Source organism: Rhinolophus hipposideros (genome assembly GCF_964194185.1).
Source record: "Rhinolophus hipposideros genome assembly, chromosome: 25".
Lineage (NCBI taxonomy): Eukaryota > Metazoa > Chordata > Mammalia > Chiroptera > Rhinolophidae > Rhinolophus > Rhinolophus hipposideros.
Window position 1 is genome coordinate 18,372,058 of NC_138071.1, and position 18,467 is coordinate 18,390,524.

An 18,467-nucleotide genomic window follows, 5' to 3' on the forward strand; every position below is an offset into this window, starting at 1 on the left:
CCCTATAAGGCACCTGACCTCCCCCCACTCTCCAAAGCAAAGGAGTAATGCCAGGACTATTTAATTCAAAATTGAGATAATGATTTGAATTTGTGGCTTTTATGATATCATACATGGGCGTCATTTCAATAACTAGTCTCAGAACATCTTTTTGGTTCCCCTAACCAACTTTCTTCCTCATTAGAAACTACAAGTCCCAGGATGCACTGCACGAGTAACGTCAAATCAAGGACCTCGCATTTCCCAACCGGTTGCCCTCGCCTTATTTGAATGGGAATCACCCCGGCGAACGTGGACGTACATGACCCCGAGCAGATTTTTGAATAGCTGTCCGCCTGCGCCGGTGGAGCGCGCAATTCGGAGTGGGCAGCGTGGTGTCTTTCTGCTCAGGTGGCGCCACGGGCAGCCTCACCCGCTTCTGGGGCTTCTGTGCAGCCCAGGGCTCCGTTAGGGCGCCTCCAACATGGCGACGCTGTTGGCGGTAAATTCGGGTAAGTGTGGCGAGGCGGGAGGGGACCTGCGGCGGGGCGGCGATCGGTTCTGGGGAGGCAGCTGGGCCGTGAGCTCCCCGGGGTCCCGGCGCCCGGCGGCCTCGTGCCCGCTCCTCACCAGCTCCGCGCCGGGGCCGCCGCTCCCCGGTATGAATGGCGCGCGCCGGCGCTCGGCTCTGGCCTGGAGCTGGGCTCCGGGTCCCCTGCCGTCGGGCGTGCAGGCTGTGCCAGCCCAGGGCCGCCGTGGGCCTGCCCACGCCCCACGCCACGGTGTGTCTGCGGCCAGGCTTGGCGAGGCTCGGGCAGTGCGGCCGGACGCCCCGAGATGTGTCAGCCACGAGCGCGGGCTGACAGCGCGCACCCCACACGGGCACGGGGCCCTTCCCGGAGGTCGGGGGTCCTGCCGGAAGCGCGATTATGAAGCCTGCAGCCCGGAAGGTGGCCATGAAGGTGTGTCACGGGCTCCGCCAGCGACTCCCGGGTCACTGGACGCTGCTAGACCTGGGGAGCGGCGGGGCGGGGCAGAATCCAGAAGGTGGCACCGGAACTCTGACACCTCGGGGTGGGTTCTCCTCCGGGGACTCTCGCCCCGGGGCGTTTGGAGGCGGCTGCATTCTGGTTGTCACAATTCCTGGGAGGAGCGGTCGGCGCCCGGTGGGCGGGGCGAGGATGCTCGAAAACGAATTGCGTGCTCGGCGGGTCAGGGCCGGGATGGAGACGTACTTAGCTTCTTGGGCACCATTAGCAGCAGGTCTGTGTGGTAAATGCTTGTAGAGAACCTCCCTCAAGAGGCCTCTTTCTTGGGTGCCTTTTCTTTTTCTGCCTCCCTGCAGTCATTTTTGTTGGTTGGTTTGTCTTTTATTTTTGGTGCTGGCTCTTTCCACAGGACTGAGAGTCTTGAAAAGTTGTCTAAATCTAAGTTTTATAATAATGGGGATGTTCATCGAGCACCTGCTGGTTCTCAGGCACTGAACTCAGTTGTATTTTCATCTCCTTTAGTCCCCTTTGTACACCCATGGGGTAGCTGCTATTAAATACCCCATTTTACGGATTTGGAAGTAGAGGCTTAGAGTGGGTAAGTGATTTCCCTAAGATTATACAGCTAATACTTCTAAGCCAATTTTTGATACTTAAGCTACTACATGCTTCTACTCACACACAACCTAATTCATTTTGTTACATTCATATTTTCGTATATCTCAATGTTATTAATGAAGTTACTTCCTTAATACCATGTTTCCGTGAAAATAAGACCTAGCCGGACCATCAGCTTTAATGCGTCTTTTGGAGCAAAAATTAATATAATTATGTTAGATAAGACCCAGTTTTATAGTGAAATAAGACCGGGTCTTATATTAATTTTTGCTACAAAAGACGCGTTAGAGCTGATGGTCTGGCTAGGTCTTATTTTCGGGGAAACACGGTATTGCTGCCCCACTCTCCCACCCTGACGCAAACTTAAAAGTAAGACTTGCGTGTTACACGTGTGGTTATATACATTTCTTTAGTACATACTCATGCCATTAAACATAAATAATTGAAAGAAAAAGGAGTTGTCAACAGCCACAGAGAGTATACATTGTATAAGGCCTTGTGGCAGGAGTGTTTAATCGGCAACATAGAAAGGAAACATTTTTAAAAACCAAGAGTCACTAAAGTATTTATTTAAAAATTAAACATCTTAGGGAAGCAACCCAAAGATGGATGAGTGGTTAATCAGTGTGGTGTATACATACAATGGAATATTATTAGCTTTAAAAAGGAAACCCTGTCACATGCTACAACATGGATGAACCTTGAGGACATTCTGCTAAGCAAGCCAGTCACAGAAAGACAAATCCTGTATGATTCCACTTCTGTGAAGCATCTAAAGTAGTCAAACTCATAGAAACAATGTTGGTTGCCAGTGGCTGGGGGAAGGTGGAAATGGGGAGTAGTTGTTTAATGGGTATCGTTTCAGCTTTCTAAGATGAAAAAGTTCTGGAGATGTGATGTACAGCAATGTGAATGCATTAACACTACTGAACGGTACACTTAAAAATGTTTAAGACGGTAAATTCTGTTAGGCTTTTTATTTTTTTTTAACCACAGTTCCAAAAAGTCAAACATCTTAAGAATTGTATTAGGTTGGCACAAATTAATTGCCGTTTTTGCAATTATTTTTAACCTTTTAAACCGCAGTTACTTTTGCACCAACTTAATAGAAGGGGGAAAATACAGAGGTTGATGAGTTCCGAGACTATGCTTGAGTTTCTGCTGCATGATTTTCTAGTGTTGTGACTTGTATCATCCTGGCTAAGTAGACATACAGTTTGTTATCAGTACACAACTATTAACACTACTTGACAGTCTTTCTGTGGCAGTCTAGTGGACCCCGTTTTGTTCACAGCAGTGACTATTTGAGACCTTTTCATACTCCTCAAATTTTTAACTTCTAACCCACCCCTTGGTCTCCTAGTCACAGAGCAAGTAGAAGCCAATAGGCATGAACTCTCTTTTTTCCCCTTCAAACCTACAAGCCTAAGATACATCTGCACCCTTTGAATCAGTTTCCCTGTCTGTGTCTTCCTATTTAAGGTAAATCCTACCCTTTCTGCCTTTCTCCGTATCAGTCCTTCTCCCTGTTGTATGTGCGTCTCTTTTCTTGCTCCTCTTCTTTCCACTCACCTTCCCTCTTTATCTTGATCTCATGCCTCACTCGTTTCCATCCTCTTGCTCCTCTTCACTGGCAGACCTTTCAAAGGTTTGTCAGCCTTCACTGACTCCATTTCCATACTGGTCTCTCCCCATCCTCCTAACCAGCTCTGAGTGAGGGTCACATGCTCTTCTATTTCACTAAGTCCAGCAGACATTTTTAATCTTTATCTGGCTTGGTCTTTTAGGGTAAAAAACAAAACCCTTATCATGGGCTAGGAAGGTATGGCAGTTGCCTCTCTGGCCAAAGCCTTGTTTTCTGTACTCCAGCTCTTTTGGGCTTCTTAACTCTTTGGGTGTGCAGTGTTCCCTCTTGCTTTGGGCCCCCACATGCGTTCCTCTCTTCCTGGAATGCGTGTCCTCACTTCCAATCCCTCGGTTAACTCCCATCAGGTTTCAGCCTAACCATCACTTCCCTAATGAATCCTTCCCTTCCCTGGTCTCCCCGGCCAGGTCAAATTCTCCTGATCTTTGCTCTGGGCCCCTCTCCTGTGCAGCACTTAAACCAAATTGGCTATTACACTGACCTATGACTGTGTGATAAACGCGTCTCCTCACTACACTGTAAGCTTCCCTATACCGAGTACAAGGAAAACAAAGGTACAGCATTTCTCCGATGAACAAATCACTTAGGTTAAAAATACATATTTAGTCATTTGGAATAATGGATAGCCTCCTTTTATTTGTAACCAGTAACAGGAAGATGTCTACTAAAATTAGTCAAACCAAAGACAAACTGAAGAGAAATCTTTGTTGCAACTATCTTCTGTGATGTGCTGATGTGATGATGGACGAAAGAGGCCACGGGGGTTTTTATATTTTTGAACTGTTACTGGATGCCTCTCGCTAAAAATGGGGGGGGGGGTAGTGAAATATTTCAGTAGAACTCACTGAGTTTATTCAAGCTCACTGAGCTTATTCAAGCTCAGTATGTATGCGTATAGTACAAAGAAATTTAGGAGGTCCTCAGATGTTCTATTTATTTTTACTGACCGAGAATTTACTTTTGTCAGCTGTTTGTCAGATTTTTAAAATACCTGTGGTAAGGCAAGTTTCACATTTCCCGAGGAGTCATTTTTGGTACCCTTTCTTTACACCCTGTGCCAATCAGTTACCAATTCTGACTCGACTAACAGGCCATGTGTGTTTTACTGCCCTCGTCCTACTTTAGGTTCCGTCACCTGGTGAGTGGCTTACCTACCTATCGTTCTCGGTTCCTGACGCTTTCTATTCTAGATAGTCCATCCGTCACACCACTGTGTGCCAGTTTTGTCAACTTCCAATAGTTGAAACTTTCCCATTTCCTATTAGGAAAAAGTCCATGTTCTGGATACAAGGCTCAGAACTACTCTATCCTTTGAGTTCGAGGGGGCCAAGAAAATGATCTCTAGGGAAGTCAGCCAGTCACCATCCAACTAGCATCACCAGATCCAGTATCGGCCCTCATTTCGGCAGGACTAGAACTTAGCTATTTGTTAGTGCATCCAGTTGATTAGATCGCAGGAATTGGGTTTCTCTAATCAAACTCATTAGAAGACAGATACATGCCATACCATTATGCCAATGTATTGATCCTTAATGGGAAATACATCTGCATGGGTACTCATGCTGGTTCATGGGCACATTCTTTACCCTAGAAATTTATATGACAAGCTATATTTTCTAAATCAGCAGATTGGCAAGTATGGGAGCAAAGCAGGGAGTTGGACAAGTGCTGTCTATGTGTGGTCTGGTCTTGCTGATTCTCATACCCCCACACCCGCCCCACAAAGCCCTGACATATCACTTCCTGCCCTGCCCTTCAGAGCAGGGTAGGTGTTCCCTTTTGTATAGTCTCAGCACTCTGTACTTCATCATAGCTTTTATGACACTGGTCATTGTTTTTTGAAGTCTATGTGTAATGTCTATCTCTCTTGTCGATCTGTCAGTTCCAGGAGAGATTCTGCTTGTCCTTCTCAGTCTGCAGTGCCGGGCACATAGAACAGCCTCAGTAAATACTTGTTGAGTGAATGAATGATTCAGCTTGACTGGTGTAAGTCTGTCCTCACCCTACACATCCCACCTTGTAAAAATATTCCCAGTACATTGCATTCTTCTGACAACATTGTTCACAGGATTGTAATGCATTTAATTGGGTTACAGTTATCTTTCATGTCATTCTTCCCATCCTGGTAACTTTATTTGGTTTTATGTTTTCTCAGATAGCAGTTAAACTTGTTTAGAGATCATCCTTTACAGCTTAGGCTGTTGTTAGTTCTAAGTTTCATTCTATTAAGTGATTGATTGATTGGTTTTGACTAGTTTCCCTTTCGGAGTCTTTATAAACATGCATGGGAAGCACATGTGATTGTTTGCAGACAGAAACGTGGACTTCAGGGTAGTGTTTTTCAAATCGTGGCTCCTAAATAAATTTAGTGGGTCCCCCACCAAAAGAGGGAAAAGTATACAAAATATGAGTGCACTGATGGAATAAATGAATGAATATTAGCATTTCATATAAAACCTGTTTCAGTTTTGCATGTGTGTGTGTACTGGGTTGCAATCTGGAATATTTCTTACCATGGGTGAGTCAGAAAAGGTGGAAAGATGCCAGTCTGACGGCTTTAATTTCACTCCTGTTCTTTGAATTCTCTTTCACACTTTCACACCTATCAAATTCTTTGTTTACACTTTCCCTTGGCTGTTCTGTGTCACCCAGATTTTCCCCATCCTTCAAACTGCTACACAAGTGCAGTTACCCCTTAGAAGTCCTTGACCATCGTTTTGATCTTTTGAAATTCTTATATTATTTTGTGGCAACAATCTTCCTGCTGTTTTTATTGTTATTGAAATATTTCACTGATGTACATTTTGTCTCGCAAACTTGATTGTGAGTTTTTAAAGACCAGGATTGTTTTTCTTATCTCCTGTGATGCTGTACTGTTGTTCATTTGTGGAGCTTAAGTATTTTTAGATAAGTGAATTTGGCTGAGTTTAGGTGAATTTTCCCAGGTGTGTCTAGATGTGATCTTAATTTCATCACTTACCAGACTATTTATCAGATATGTCTGAAATACCTAAATTGATCTCATTTTCACTTTCCAAGTATGTATGGAGGCAGTACAGCTTAGTGGTTAGGGCACATTGTCGGACTGCCTGTGTTCACGACCTACTTCCTTATCCAGTGTCACCTTGGGTGAGTTTCTTGACCTCTCTGCCTCAGTTTCTATATAAAATGGAGGAAGACATAGTGCTGACCTCATAGTGTTCTGGGATGAAATAATATGTGTAAAGAGCTTAGAACCCTGCTCAGTGGCACAAAGCCAAAGCTCTATATTACTTAGTATCACTTATTACCTTTACATATCAAAATGTGATCCTTGTTATACCAGTTCACAAAAGCATTCCGTATTTCTATGCTGTTTTTTAATAGGTGGTAGTCCAGCCAAGATAACATATCTTTTTTTTCAGCTGCGAAGTTTTATAAAATCTGTTTTATTTCCCCTACTCCTGCTTTTCATTTGGATGATATGGAGGAATGGAAAGGCACTTACATTTATGGTGTGCCTATGACATGCCAGGCACTGTATCGTGTGTTTTATCTGGGGTCTCTCATTTAATCATTCAACCCTAAGAAGCAGGCATGACGTCCCTATTTCATATATACGTAAGGAAACTGAAGTTTAAAGAGGTTATTTCCTCACTTCATGTCACATAGCTAATAAAGGGGCAAAACCAGGTTTAGCTGATATTCCAATTTAGAGTCAGTTACTTTACATTATCATAAGTGAGAAAGAATGATGTGTATATTTTTGGTTGAGAATTTTAATAAGTATGCTTTTATGTTAATGTTTGGTTTGTATGTATAACTTTGTATATTTAAAAGTAGCAGTGAGCATGACTAACATGTGTAGACAACACCTTATGTTACTTTCCAAATAAATGTTTCATTTGATGCTGATTTTATTTATTTTTTTTCTTTAAGCTGCTAGTCTATGGGGTCCTTATAAAGACATTTGGCAGACGTTGGGAAATGCATTTTGGAGAAGACAACCTGAAGCTGTCCACCTTCTTGACATGATTTTGAAAAAACATAAACCTGACTTCATCTCATTGTTCAAAAACCCAGTAGGAAATTTTCTTTTTTTTATTTTATTTAAAGATCAAAGGAGCAAGTAAACTCCTAATGCATGTAAATGAAATATGTTACTTGTCCTCATTCATTGATTCAGGTTTTCTCTAAAAATGTAATTTTTTCCCTAGGAGCAGTTATTATCTTCTTTTTGTTCTCCACAGAAGTTAATATTATATTTATTTATCTCTAGCTAGGAGATAATAACATTTGAATGCGATTTAGAAAGTTAGTATATTCTAAAAATAGGAGGAGCCTCCTTGGAATTTCTGACTTACAGTTAATACCTCTAAGCTCAGTAAGATTGAAGATTTTGTTTGTTTCCAGGTACACTTCACCATTTTAACTCTTCATAACGTTGTGTGAGTTGTATTATCTGAACTAATCCATTCTTGCATATTACTTCTTTCTGAAATCCTTTTCAAGCAGAACTAGAGTACTTAAGTGGAGGGATTCATATTGGGAAAGTTGTTTCCTTGCTGTTTGACAATTTTGTTTTATAGACTAACAAGACCCTCTGGGAACTATTTATGGGTTCGTCTTACCAGAAATGGCTTTTTGCTTTTTAGCTTTTTTAGCTGTTTTATTAGAGGGAGTCCTAGCCTGGGAGCCAGCTGAGCTGAGTTCCAATCTGGGCTGTATCACTAGAATTGTATGCCCACGGGCAAGTCACCTGAGCATCAGTTTTCCCTTCTGCTAATAGATGAGTTGGATTAAATGATCTTTGTGGCCTTTTAAAGGTGTAAATTTCTAAGATTTTTATGATCCATCAAGTAATTCTATACTATATATCATTTGTTAAATATTTGAACCAAGTAGGACCGTTTTGGGGGATAAGGCCACATTTTAAATAATATATTAAATAAACCATCATTAACCCTACTATTTAATTCAACAAGTCACATATCCATTTGTTATTTGCCACTTGAAGACCTTATTGTTTTTATTTATTAAATACATAATTGGAGAAGTTCCTTAGAAACTTAAAAAATAGTGTGCCTTCTCAGAATTTTGTAGTTCAGAGTTTAGCAGAAGCAGTTATTGAGACGGTAGTAATAGTATAAAAAAAATGAAGATAATGTAAAATGGGACTGCATGAAGGTCTAACGGTAGATTATCTGATAAAGAAATATTTGTCATGTTACCAGGCTGCCTGAATAAACTCTAGGTAACAATTTAAGACATTGTCTCCAATGTACTATTTTCATTGCATGATCTTATTTATTTTTTACCATTGTAGCCAAAAAATGTTCAACAACATGAGAAGGTTCAGAAAGCCAGTACAGAGGGAGTCGCCATCCAGGGTCAACAGGGGACCCGACTTCTTCCGGAACAGCTCATTAAAGAGGCCTTTATCCTCAGTGACCTTTTTGATATTGGAGAACTGGCTGCTGTTGAGCTTCTCCTTGCCGGTAGGTTAACCCTTCACTGCACCTGTGCTGAGGTAGCCCCAAGTTATAACGCGATCACTTGAAGTTTAAAGTAGCATATCATTCAGATTCCAAAATAGTTTCTAAGGATGTTGTTTATTTGAAAAACCACATTCAAAATATTTCCTTTGGTTTCTATTTGACTAAGGCTTTAGTTTAGTGATCGGAGTTGTTAACGGTGATTTTAACTGTTTTAAGATAAGCTTTTACATGATCGCTTACTAGCAAAGAATTGTTGGCTGCATGTCGGAAATCTTACAGCGCAAAGTATTTATTGTCATATGAGTAAGAAGGGAAGGTCACTGCTTTTTTGCAGTTTCTTTCTGGGGGTGATTCAGATGATGAATAGATCACAATAAGATAATTTTAATAATACTGAGTTCTAAGGAGAAAATAAAGCAAGGCAGTGGGATAGAGAGAGATGGGAACTGGTAGGGGGCAACTGTAAATGGGTACTTAGAGAAAGCCTCTCTGAGATTGGGACGTTTGACCGGAGACATGCACGATGACAAGGTGGCAGGCTGCTGGGTAGGGTGTTCCAGGCCCAGCAAATGGCACGTGTCGGGGTGAGAAGAAAGGCATGCGAAAAGAGAAACAGACTACTGTGGTGGGAACGTTAGGAATGAGGGGAGGGGGAAGGAAGACGAGGCTGGAGCAGGAAGCAGATCATATTCAGTCTTGTAGACCATGAAAATCCTTCAGGTTTCATTCTGATTGCAGTGGGAAGTTATTGGCGGGACTTCAAGCAGAAGAATTACATAATCCGGAATGACTTCGAAATTATTTCTCTTCTATATAGAGAAAAGATTGACATTTCCATAACATCAATTCATTTTAATTAAAAGAGTCATGTGAAGGAGCCATGTGGGCCTTTTAACTGATAGGAGGCCTATGTCTAAAGATATTGTGTGGCTACCAAGATCCTTTTGACCTGAGGCTACATGAAAAGAAGTATGATGTTGAGAACAAGTAAGGTAGTTTTCCCATTCTATGACGGAGATGCTAACTGGACACGTTTGACTTTTGAGCTTAACTCAGAACTTTCATTTAACAAACATTAATTCTATGCATACCATGGGCCATTTAACAAACATTAATTCTATGCATACCACTGTGTTAAGATTCCAGGGATATAAACAGGAATAAAACGTCAACTAGTATAAAGGAGCTCATAGTCTGGTAATTGAGAAAGACATGGACACCAAGTAATTATGACACCATTAAATGTATTAATGCCAGTTTGTGCAAGCTTTAGTGATGGTCCAGCAGGCAGTAGATGAAATTGACGTTGGGTTGTACAGAGAAGTCTTCACAGCTAGCAGGAGGTTTAAGGTAGGTGTTGAAAAATGAGTAGGTATATGTCAGGTGGAACAGGTGCAGCCCAGGAGGACAAAGGCCTTTCAGACAGAAGCAGTGGCCTGTCGAGAGGTGGGAAGCAGTGAGATGAATTTGGGTAACAGGAGGGAGTACAGTGCAAGAGTGATTGCCTAAGGGGAGAAAAAGCTATACGAAATGAAACCAAAACTATAGGCAGGGTACTTCCAAAAAGACAAAGTGGAACTTACTCAAAGGAATAAGGGCAAGTGAAGATGAAACATAACTAAAGGCTCTTTAATTTTCAGAGAAGACTCTAGGGGAAGAACCTTCCAAATATTTGGAAGATTTCATGTGAAAGAGAATAAGACAGTGGATGGGTGTTTAAAGTGGAGGACCCATAGGGCCCCTTAAACTCTAATATTCTGTGATTTCTTTGAACATTGGTACGGTGATTTTGTCGCATCCCAAACACATAGTGTTTATTTACTAAATTATCTCTCCACTTCCTTTTCCAGGAGAGCACCAACAGCCACACTTTCCTGGACTCACCAGAGGATTAGTAGCTGTCCTGTTATATTGGGACGGAAAGCGGTGCATTGCAAATTCCCTGAAAGCCTTGATACAATCTAGACGGGGAAAGACATGGACCCTTGAACTCAGGTCTGTTCTCTTCTTTCAGGGGTTAATTGGAAATTACTCGAAGAATTGTAATTTTAGAAACAAAAATTTCTCCTTAATAATTTAAGTAATGTTTGTGGCATAAATGAAGTCATAAGTAGTCCCTTATTCTGCCAAGAATGATACAATAGTTTAAATGTAGTTTATTTTGTTTACAAATAAAAAATGATTCACTTATTTATAAACAGTGGATGGGTGTTATTTATGGTTGGAAGCTTATTGAAACCCAATGATCTAGAAAGGATGAAAAGAACTAGGTAGCTAGGTTATTCTTGGTTGTTTCCAGGAATGCCATATTATTGTCAAAGTGTTTGCCATATTCATATGATGAGGAAGTATAAACATTACTTATTGTTCATTACAACTTTTTTGTTGATTTCTTTTCATTACAGTCCAGAGCTGGTTTCCATGACAACACGCTTTACAGATGAGCTGATGCAACAAGGATTGACTTATAAAGTTCTTACTCTGGTGTCACAGATTGATGTGAACAATGAGTTTGAGAAACTACAGCGCGAGAGAGGTTTGGGCAGCGAAAAACATCGCAAAGAGGCAAGGGTCTAACAACATCAATTCACGGGTTGTCAAATCTAGGAGGCAGAAAAGCCATGACAGTTAGAACATTCTTCTAGTACAGGCATGGGAGAACTAATAATGCATATTAAAGCGTGTAGGCGTTGTGCCCACGAAATAGACTTGCATTTATTTTAGCTTCTTTCTAGTCCCTTATGGCCGGCCCTTCTAGCTCTATTTCTGGAATGAACTCTTCAAGAAATTGGTTATCCCAAGCAGGACCTTGGAGCTTAGGAATGAGGAATTAACATTTGGGTTTGTTTAGAATTACAGAGGTGAGACTGTGGGGTCCCATGTGGATTTAGATACATTTATTTAGTTAGCCTTTATAAAAGATCGTTTTCAGTTTGGAATAAGACCAGGCTTCACTGTAATTTATTTACACTGATAATCATATATTTTTCTTTCTAGGTTTCTGATCTCATCAAGGAGTGCAGGCAGTCTCTGGCAGAAAGCCTTTTTGCCTGGGCTTGCCAGTCACCTTTAGGCAAAGATGACACTCTACTCCTTATTGGACATTTGGAAAGAGTGACAGTTGAGGCTAATGGCTCGTTGGATGCAGTGAATCTGGCTCTTCTTATGGCGCTTCTGTACTGCTTTGATACCAGTTTTATAGAACAAAGCAATGAGGAACGTGATGGTATCGGATTTTATACCTATTAATACATTTGTTTTTAAAAAATCAGATTTAAAATTGTTGAGATAATATTTAAGAAGTGATATTTTAACTACTAAAATAAAAAAAATTGTACATTTTATTCCTTTGTGTGCATTTCATCTATATTTGAATGTTTAAATATAAGATCACCTTTTAAAAATAATTAGCGTCCTCTTAGATGTTTCTGTTGTCCTTTGGGGTTTTAGAATGGGAAAGTGTTAAAAGTTACGTAATTACATGTTCATGCTTTACACATGCCTAATTTAATTAATTGCTTGGGTTTTTTTGCTATTCACATTTCAAACCTGTTGAAGACATTCTAAGGGAGGATAACTCATTTTTAGTAATATGTCATCTACGACTTATATTTTCTCTAAAGTAGATTAAAATTTTACTTGGTAACCACATAACCAGTTACTACTTAGAACTGAGGATTACAAAAATGGTTCCCACAGAGGAAGATTATTGCCATTTAATGTCATAGATATGTATAATTACTGCAAGTTATCCCTTGTCCAGTTTTGATTGTCTCATCTATTTCTCTCATTAAGTATGTGAGGAGAATAGACATTTTTCACTCATCTTTGGTGACCATCCATAGCCATTAGGAAAGGCTATGGATCACAACTACCCCTCACCTCCAATCAAGTTGTCACACAGTACTTTGTGTATCACAGAAGCACACCTGTGCTTATGTAGGAATGCTGCCAGTTAGTACATTGGTCACATTTCCTGTATTGAATGAAATGAAGCACGGAATTAAGTGGGGATCGGCTGTATTAATGGAAGTTCGTAAGCTGTGACTTTCAAAAGCTAAATGGAATGCCCGGGAAGTTTCATAGGCTAAGTTACAAAGACTTTTTGCATTAGGTTGTCATTATATCAATTTCAGGTGCTTATAGTGATTATATCATTTATCATTTCTGTTGGTTATTCTCTCTATCTTTGCTTAATAGAAGTGAGTTAGTACATGTACAGTATTAGAAACTTTAAAAATACGGGAAATTAAAGAATGTATTCATAAAAGTTGGGAACCACTGAACTAATCACAATATGACATCAAAAGGAAGTATAAGAAAATAATGAAGAAAAATAAATGAATTCTTAGTTGGTCAGTGGTAATTCCCATTCTTTTGGTATTCAAAATCCTGTGCTTGTTTGAAATACCATAGTACAATTGAACTATAAATTAAAAATTCTTTAATTTTCATTTGGCTATTTCATTTGTGTTATAATCAGAGTAGATACTTGTTTGCAATTTGCATCCTTTGTTTTGGTCAGTTTTTGTTTGATATTTTACATTCGGGCTATTAGTTTAAGATTCTATTTTGATCTTTAAGTAGCATTGACTTATATTTTAGAATTTATGTACAGGAAACACGAGTGGCTCTTTAACTATTTTTCTAAATTTTTTATAGTACACTTATAAAAACCATTGAAAATAATGAGATTAAAATTTAGGATTATTGTCGATTTCTTCTTTCACATTTAGTTTGTGTACAATTTTTATAATAGTGTACTGTTTGGTTTGTTAAACATTTATATTAATTAGTCATAATTCTTTGATGAGAATACTCTGATTTTCTGATTTTTAAACATTATTCTTGTATATGAAAAGAGAGAATTTTCTACTTTTTGGTATAGTGGTTTTTTGTGTGTGTTTTCAGATGTGATTCATCAACTTCCACTGTTGACAGAGAGACAATATATTGCAACAATTCACTCTCGCCTTCAAGACTCCCAGCCTTGGAAACTGCCTGGGCTGCAAGCCACTGTTAGACTTGCCTGGGCACTGGCACTGAGGGGAATATCTCAGCTACCTGATGTGACAGGTAAATTGATTGTAGGTACTATTGTTATGAGAAAGAACATATCGATTTTAATGGTATTTTGGAAGTGGTGTTACCTTTGCCATATATAAGCATGAGCATAGGAAGCTATATAGAGTTGTATTACGTTATAATATGGTAGAATACAGACCTTTTTTTCTTTTGTCTCCCAAAAGAAATTATATGAAATATTATTTCCCTTTCTTAGAACCCATAAAAATGCTTTTAGCTTCTGTTTTTCCTTAAGCATTTAAAATTTGAAATGTCTGTATCCCAGTATTTCTTTTCATTAACTATTTTATTTTTTTAAACATCTTTCTTCTTGGTTTTGCTCACAAACTAATTTTTCACATTGTGTCAAATTAAAAACTAGTATTATTTTAAAATACCATATATTAGAAAGGAACTTTTAGGGTCAATCAAGAGTGAATGTGGATTTGGACTTTTAACAGTTTGTTACCTACTATTTTACCTACTAGCAAATCCTGTCCTGCTGTTTACATTCATGTAATTACCATACTCAGATATTGGTGGACATTAACAGAATGAGAACTATGCTTTTTGTTGTAATTTGAATTCCAAAGAGTTGTCACTTGTTTTTATGGTACATTTGGAAAGATTTTATTGAAGTTTATAATACTAATATAATATTTTATTAAAGTTTATAATACTTTTAAATAAAGTTTATTTTGTTTTTAAAGTATCTTTTTGAGTTGTGTGCTGAAATACTTATGATTGAAATGTTAAGTTGTCTGGAATTTGCTTCAGTCTAATTTGGGTGGAAAGGGGGAATGCATGGAGATCCAGATGGAATAAGATTGACTATAATGGGTAATACTGAAACAAGGTGAGGGGTATGTGGAGATTTGGTCTTTTTTTAGATATCTGCTAGAAATTTTCCAAATAAAAAGCTAAAAAATGTATAAGTAGAGTAGTTTGTTTTTAGATTAAGATTTTCTTTTTCAATTTTTGCTATTTGATTACCAAATTAGTGGAGTTACTTAGGTGGTCACATTCAGGTTTTTGTATCACTTGTTGGCGGTGGACTTTCTGAATGATCCAGTTCATTTCATTGAGATTAAAGCCTTAGCATTATTTTTATATGTTAATGGTTTGAGAAAAGCTCTGTGATTACATCAGAATGACATCCTATATCCCTGAAATAATTTTTTTATCACTCATGATATTTCTGTGACGAGCGTGTGGTTTTCTAATGGACTTTTTCAGTAGTTCTTTGGGGTTTGTGAGGCCCTTAGAGTCATAACACAGTCTTGCTCTGTGCAGAGCACATGCTAGGAGGTTGAGCAATTTTGAAATATCAACAGAATATTGTGAGATATTATAATCTAGTTTAATAACTTTTCCTCCACGTGCTGTTTTTCTAAACATATTTCTAGCTCTGGCTGAATTCACAGAAGCAGATGAAGCAATGGCAGAACTTGCAGTTGCTGACAATGTTTTCCTGTTCCTCACTGAATCTGTAGTGATGTCAGAAAACTTCTATCAGGAGGAATTTTACACTCGTAGAATCCATAATCTCATCACAGATTTCCTTGCACTTATGCCAATGAAGGTAGGTGGAATAATGTAGGAGGAGTAAAAAGTAGAATTTTTGCTTGTTAAATAACTGTAGTGGTGTTGATAGTTAGTAGGTAGTCCAGAGTGCTAAGCCATTCTCCAATGTGCAGGATAATCCAACCCAGTGAAGGAATGTCCTGCCTAAAATGTCAGTAATGTCCCCAGTGAGAAACACTATAATTAAACCAAACTCCTCTATAATGGAAAATGCATTGAAGTTTTAATGTATTGTAAATTATGGATAGTAGTGTTGCAACACAATTTCTAGCATATTTCTTCATGTCATTAAAGTGGAATAGATAGTTAAAGTTTTTCTTTTATGTAATCCCTTTTAGACAGTTGCCTGATTTCCGGATTTCAACATTATTAACCTACATACTAAATTTACATGTTAAACCATATGTAATACATTTAATAGGTGAAGCAGTTGAGGAATCGGGCAGAAGAAGATGCACGAATGATTCACATGAGTATGCAGATGGGTAATGACCCCCCCATTTCGCTGCGAAGGGATCTGGAACACTTAATGCTCTTGGTAAGCCGGTATATCGGGTGGGTTGTTACCTCCCTCCTTCCATTATTTCCTATCTTTGGAAAACTTCAGGTCTAATATTTTAAATAGACAAGTTAATTCAGTAAACATGTACATTTGTATTTAAAAGTAATTTTTGAGTTAAAGGCATTTTCCCACAGTCTTTGTTGACTCTTGCAGATTGGTGAGCTATATAAAAAGAACCCTTTTAATTTGGAGCTTGCTCTAGAGTATTGGTGTCCCTCAGAGCCTCTTCAGACCACCACTATACTGGGTTCTTACCTTGGGGTGGCCCATCAGCGACCCCCTCAACGCCAGGTGAGCTCCTAATTTTTCTACTTTTCTACTCTGGGATGGTTGTTGGGAATCTTGAAAACATGAAAAATGTTATTTGCTGATGTTACTGATGTTAACACAAATGACCACCAGTGTAACCTTTAGAAATGTACACTTTCCTTTTATGGAAGGAAATTTTAAAATTTTAAATTTAAGTTCTGATCATTTTGGACTTTACGGAGTCAGTCTTTTATTAGGTATGTGTGAAATCATTAGAGACAGAAAGGTGTCTCGTCTCTTTATGTGAAACTTATTTGAATTTTATTAGTGTTCATTTGTATTAATCTGTCCTCTGTAGGCATAACAATAAACAATATACATCATTCTTAACAAGTTGGGAAAGTTAGGAGAGGTACAAGTACTAAAGGAAAAAGCTTAGAAGATATAATTAATGACAAAATCCCTATGAGTCAGTAGATATTGTAGGAAACAGTCCGTTTTCTATCCTATGTCAACTAAAGTATGATATGCAGTAGCTAATAAGATGGGTTGCCATACCTGTCCTCATCTTTTTGGGATTTCCTGTTCTAGGAGCTTTCATGCTATATAATTTTCATTTATGCTAGAGTGAGTCTAACTAAGGTCAGATGTCGTTTCTTTTTTAGTGTATTTCTTAAAAAATGTTGTGGAGAGGATTTATTAAAAATTTTAAAGATTTTTAAAAGCTTTCTATTGTGAAAATTTCCAAGTATGGAAGACAGATTCGTTATAATGAAGACCCAACATCTTAATTTAATAGCTGTTAACATCTTGCCATGTTTGCTTCATCTACTACTGTTATTTTTACTACTTTTATTTTGCTGGAGTATTTTAAAGTAAATTATAGACAGCATGACATTTCGCCTCTCATTGGTTAATATCTCTTAAAAATAAGGATGCTTTTCTACATCCTTACAAAACCATTGTTACACCTAACATTTAACAATAATTCCCAGAAATCTATAACGTTTTCAGTTTTGAGTTTCAACTAATGAGTCTGAATGACATTTTTAGTTGTTGATAATAGATTTAAGGAAAAAGCATGAAAAAATCAAAAACTAATAAGTGGACTTAGAGAATAGGAGTCTAGGAACATGGAATTGGCTAGAACGTGGAATAGAACATGTTTAGGTTACCATCAAAAATTCTTTCAGGTTACTATACTAAGTCTTTGGGTCTTTATACTAAATTTGACTGGGATTTAGGAAATTTAAATCCTAAGTTCTGAATATATCTTTGAATTTGCTGGTTAATTTTAGCTGAGTAAAAATCTTCAGTTGTTTTGCATATTTGGAAAGTGAGCAGTCTTCTGTTCTGTCATATTGAGACGTTTTGAAAAAAATGTACCTTATGTTCACAAAAATATTACTCTATAATTGCATTAAATTGTCACAAGCTTGAAACAAACAACTTTTCATGAGTAGAATACTAGATTATTTTGGCTTTGGTGGGGTTCAGTCAGAGCACTTAATTAGTTTTAGTTAAAATGTATTTATTAGCTAGTCCACGTTGCCTTAAAGTTACGATGTGCTTTATGTAAACTAATGGTTTTTCCCTGTTTCAGGTTGTCTTGTCAAAGTTTGTTAGGCAAATGGGTGACCTGTTGCCTCCTACTATTTATATTCCTTATCTGAAAATGCTCAAGGGATTGGCCAGCGGGCCCCAGTGTGCCCACTACTGTTTCAGCCTGCTCAAGGTCAACGGCAGTAGTCACGGTAAGAGAAAGTAGGGTGTCGTGTAAGTTTGTTGTGGCATTCTTGAGTTCAGTATCCCCCATCTATTAAGGAATATCGGTTACTTTTAGTGGATTCTACCAGGGTGTATAAATTATTTTTATAACAACAGGGAAAGAAGTACATCAGTGGCTTTAGGTGTATAGTGATGCCTTGATTATGGTCTCCTCTTGATTATGGGGGAATTTAACCATTTGCTTTATAAAATACAATTCAGTTTAAGAAATCAGAATTGCTATATAAAAAATTTTAAGAACACATTTGGTGTTCAAAGCAAAATATATACCCCTGACACTTAAGTTTGATTTCTTTGTCTTCCTCAGTGCTTTTTTCCTAAATTTCTGTTCTTAATGGTTTTTCTCTTGACCCTTTCCCAGTTTCCTCATTTAATTTTCAGTGTTGAGTTTGGTTAAACCAAAAGTACTGCAAAAGGGAAGGGAAAGAAATATGTATTAAACATCTGCTTGTTAGGTGGATATTATTACTTTTATTTTTACATGTAAGGAAACTGAGGTTTAGAGAACATGT

General features: G+C 38.4%; 1 protein-coding gene across 3 annotated transcripts in view; it reads left to right on the plus strand.

The window, feature by feature from the left end:
• The first annotated feature begins 203 nt into the window (after positions 1–203).
• Positions 204–18,467, plus strand: part of NUP205 (nucleoporin 205) — a 79,022-nt gene continuing 60,758 nt past the window's right edge. The window contains exons 1-11 of one of the 3 annotated variants that reach the window (XM_081038683.1): positions 204–491; positions 7,150–7,292; positions 8,537–8,708; positions 10,559–10,703; positions 11,114–11,273; positions 11,706–11,934; positions 13,620–13,784; positions 15,179–15,354; positions 15,778–15,894; positions 16,072–16,209; positions 17,771–17,921. In XM_081038683.1, the coding sequence (XP_080894809.1) occupies positions 464–491; positions 7,150–7,292; positions 8,537–8,708; positions 10,559–10,703; positions 11,114–11,273; positions 11,706–11,934; positions 13,620–13,784; positions 15,179–15,354; positions 15,778–15,894; positions 16,072–16,209; positions 17,771–17,921 (1,624 nt within the window). In that variant the 5' untranslated portion in view covers positions 204–463. The remainder of the gene's footprint in view (positions 492–7,149; positions 7,293–8,536; positions 8,709–10,558; positions 10,704–11,113; positions 11,274–11,705; positions 11,935–13,619; positions 13,785–15,178; positions 15,355–15,777; positions 15,895–16,071; positions 16,210–17,770; positions 17,922–18,467) is intronic. The other 2 variants (XM_081038684.1, XM_081038685.1) reach the window with 2 other exon arrangements.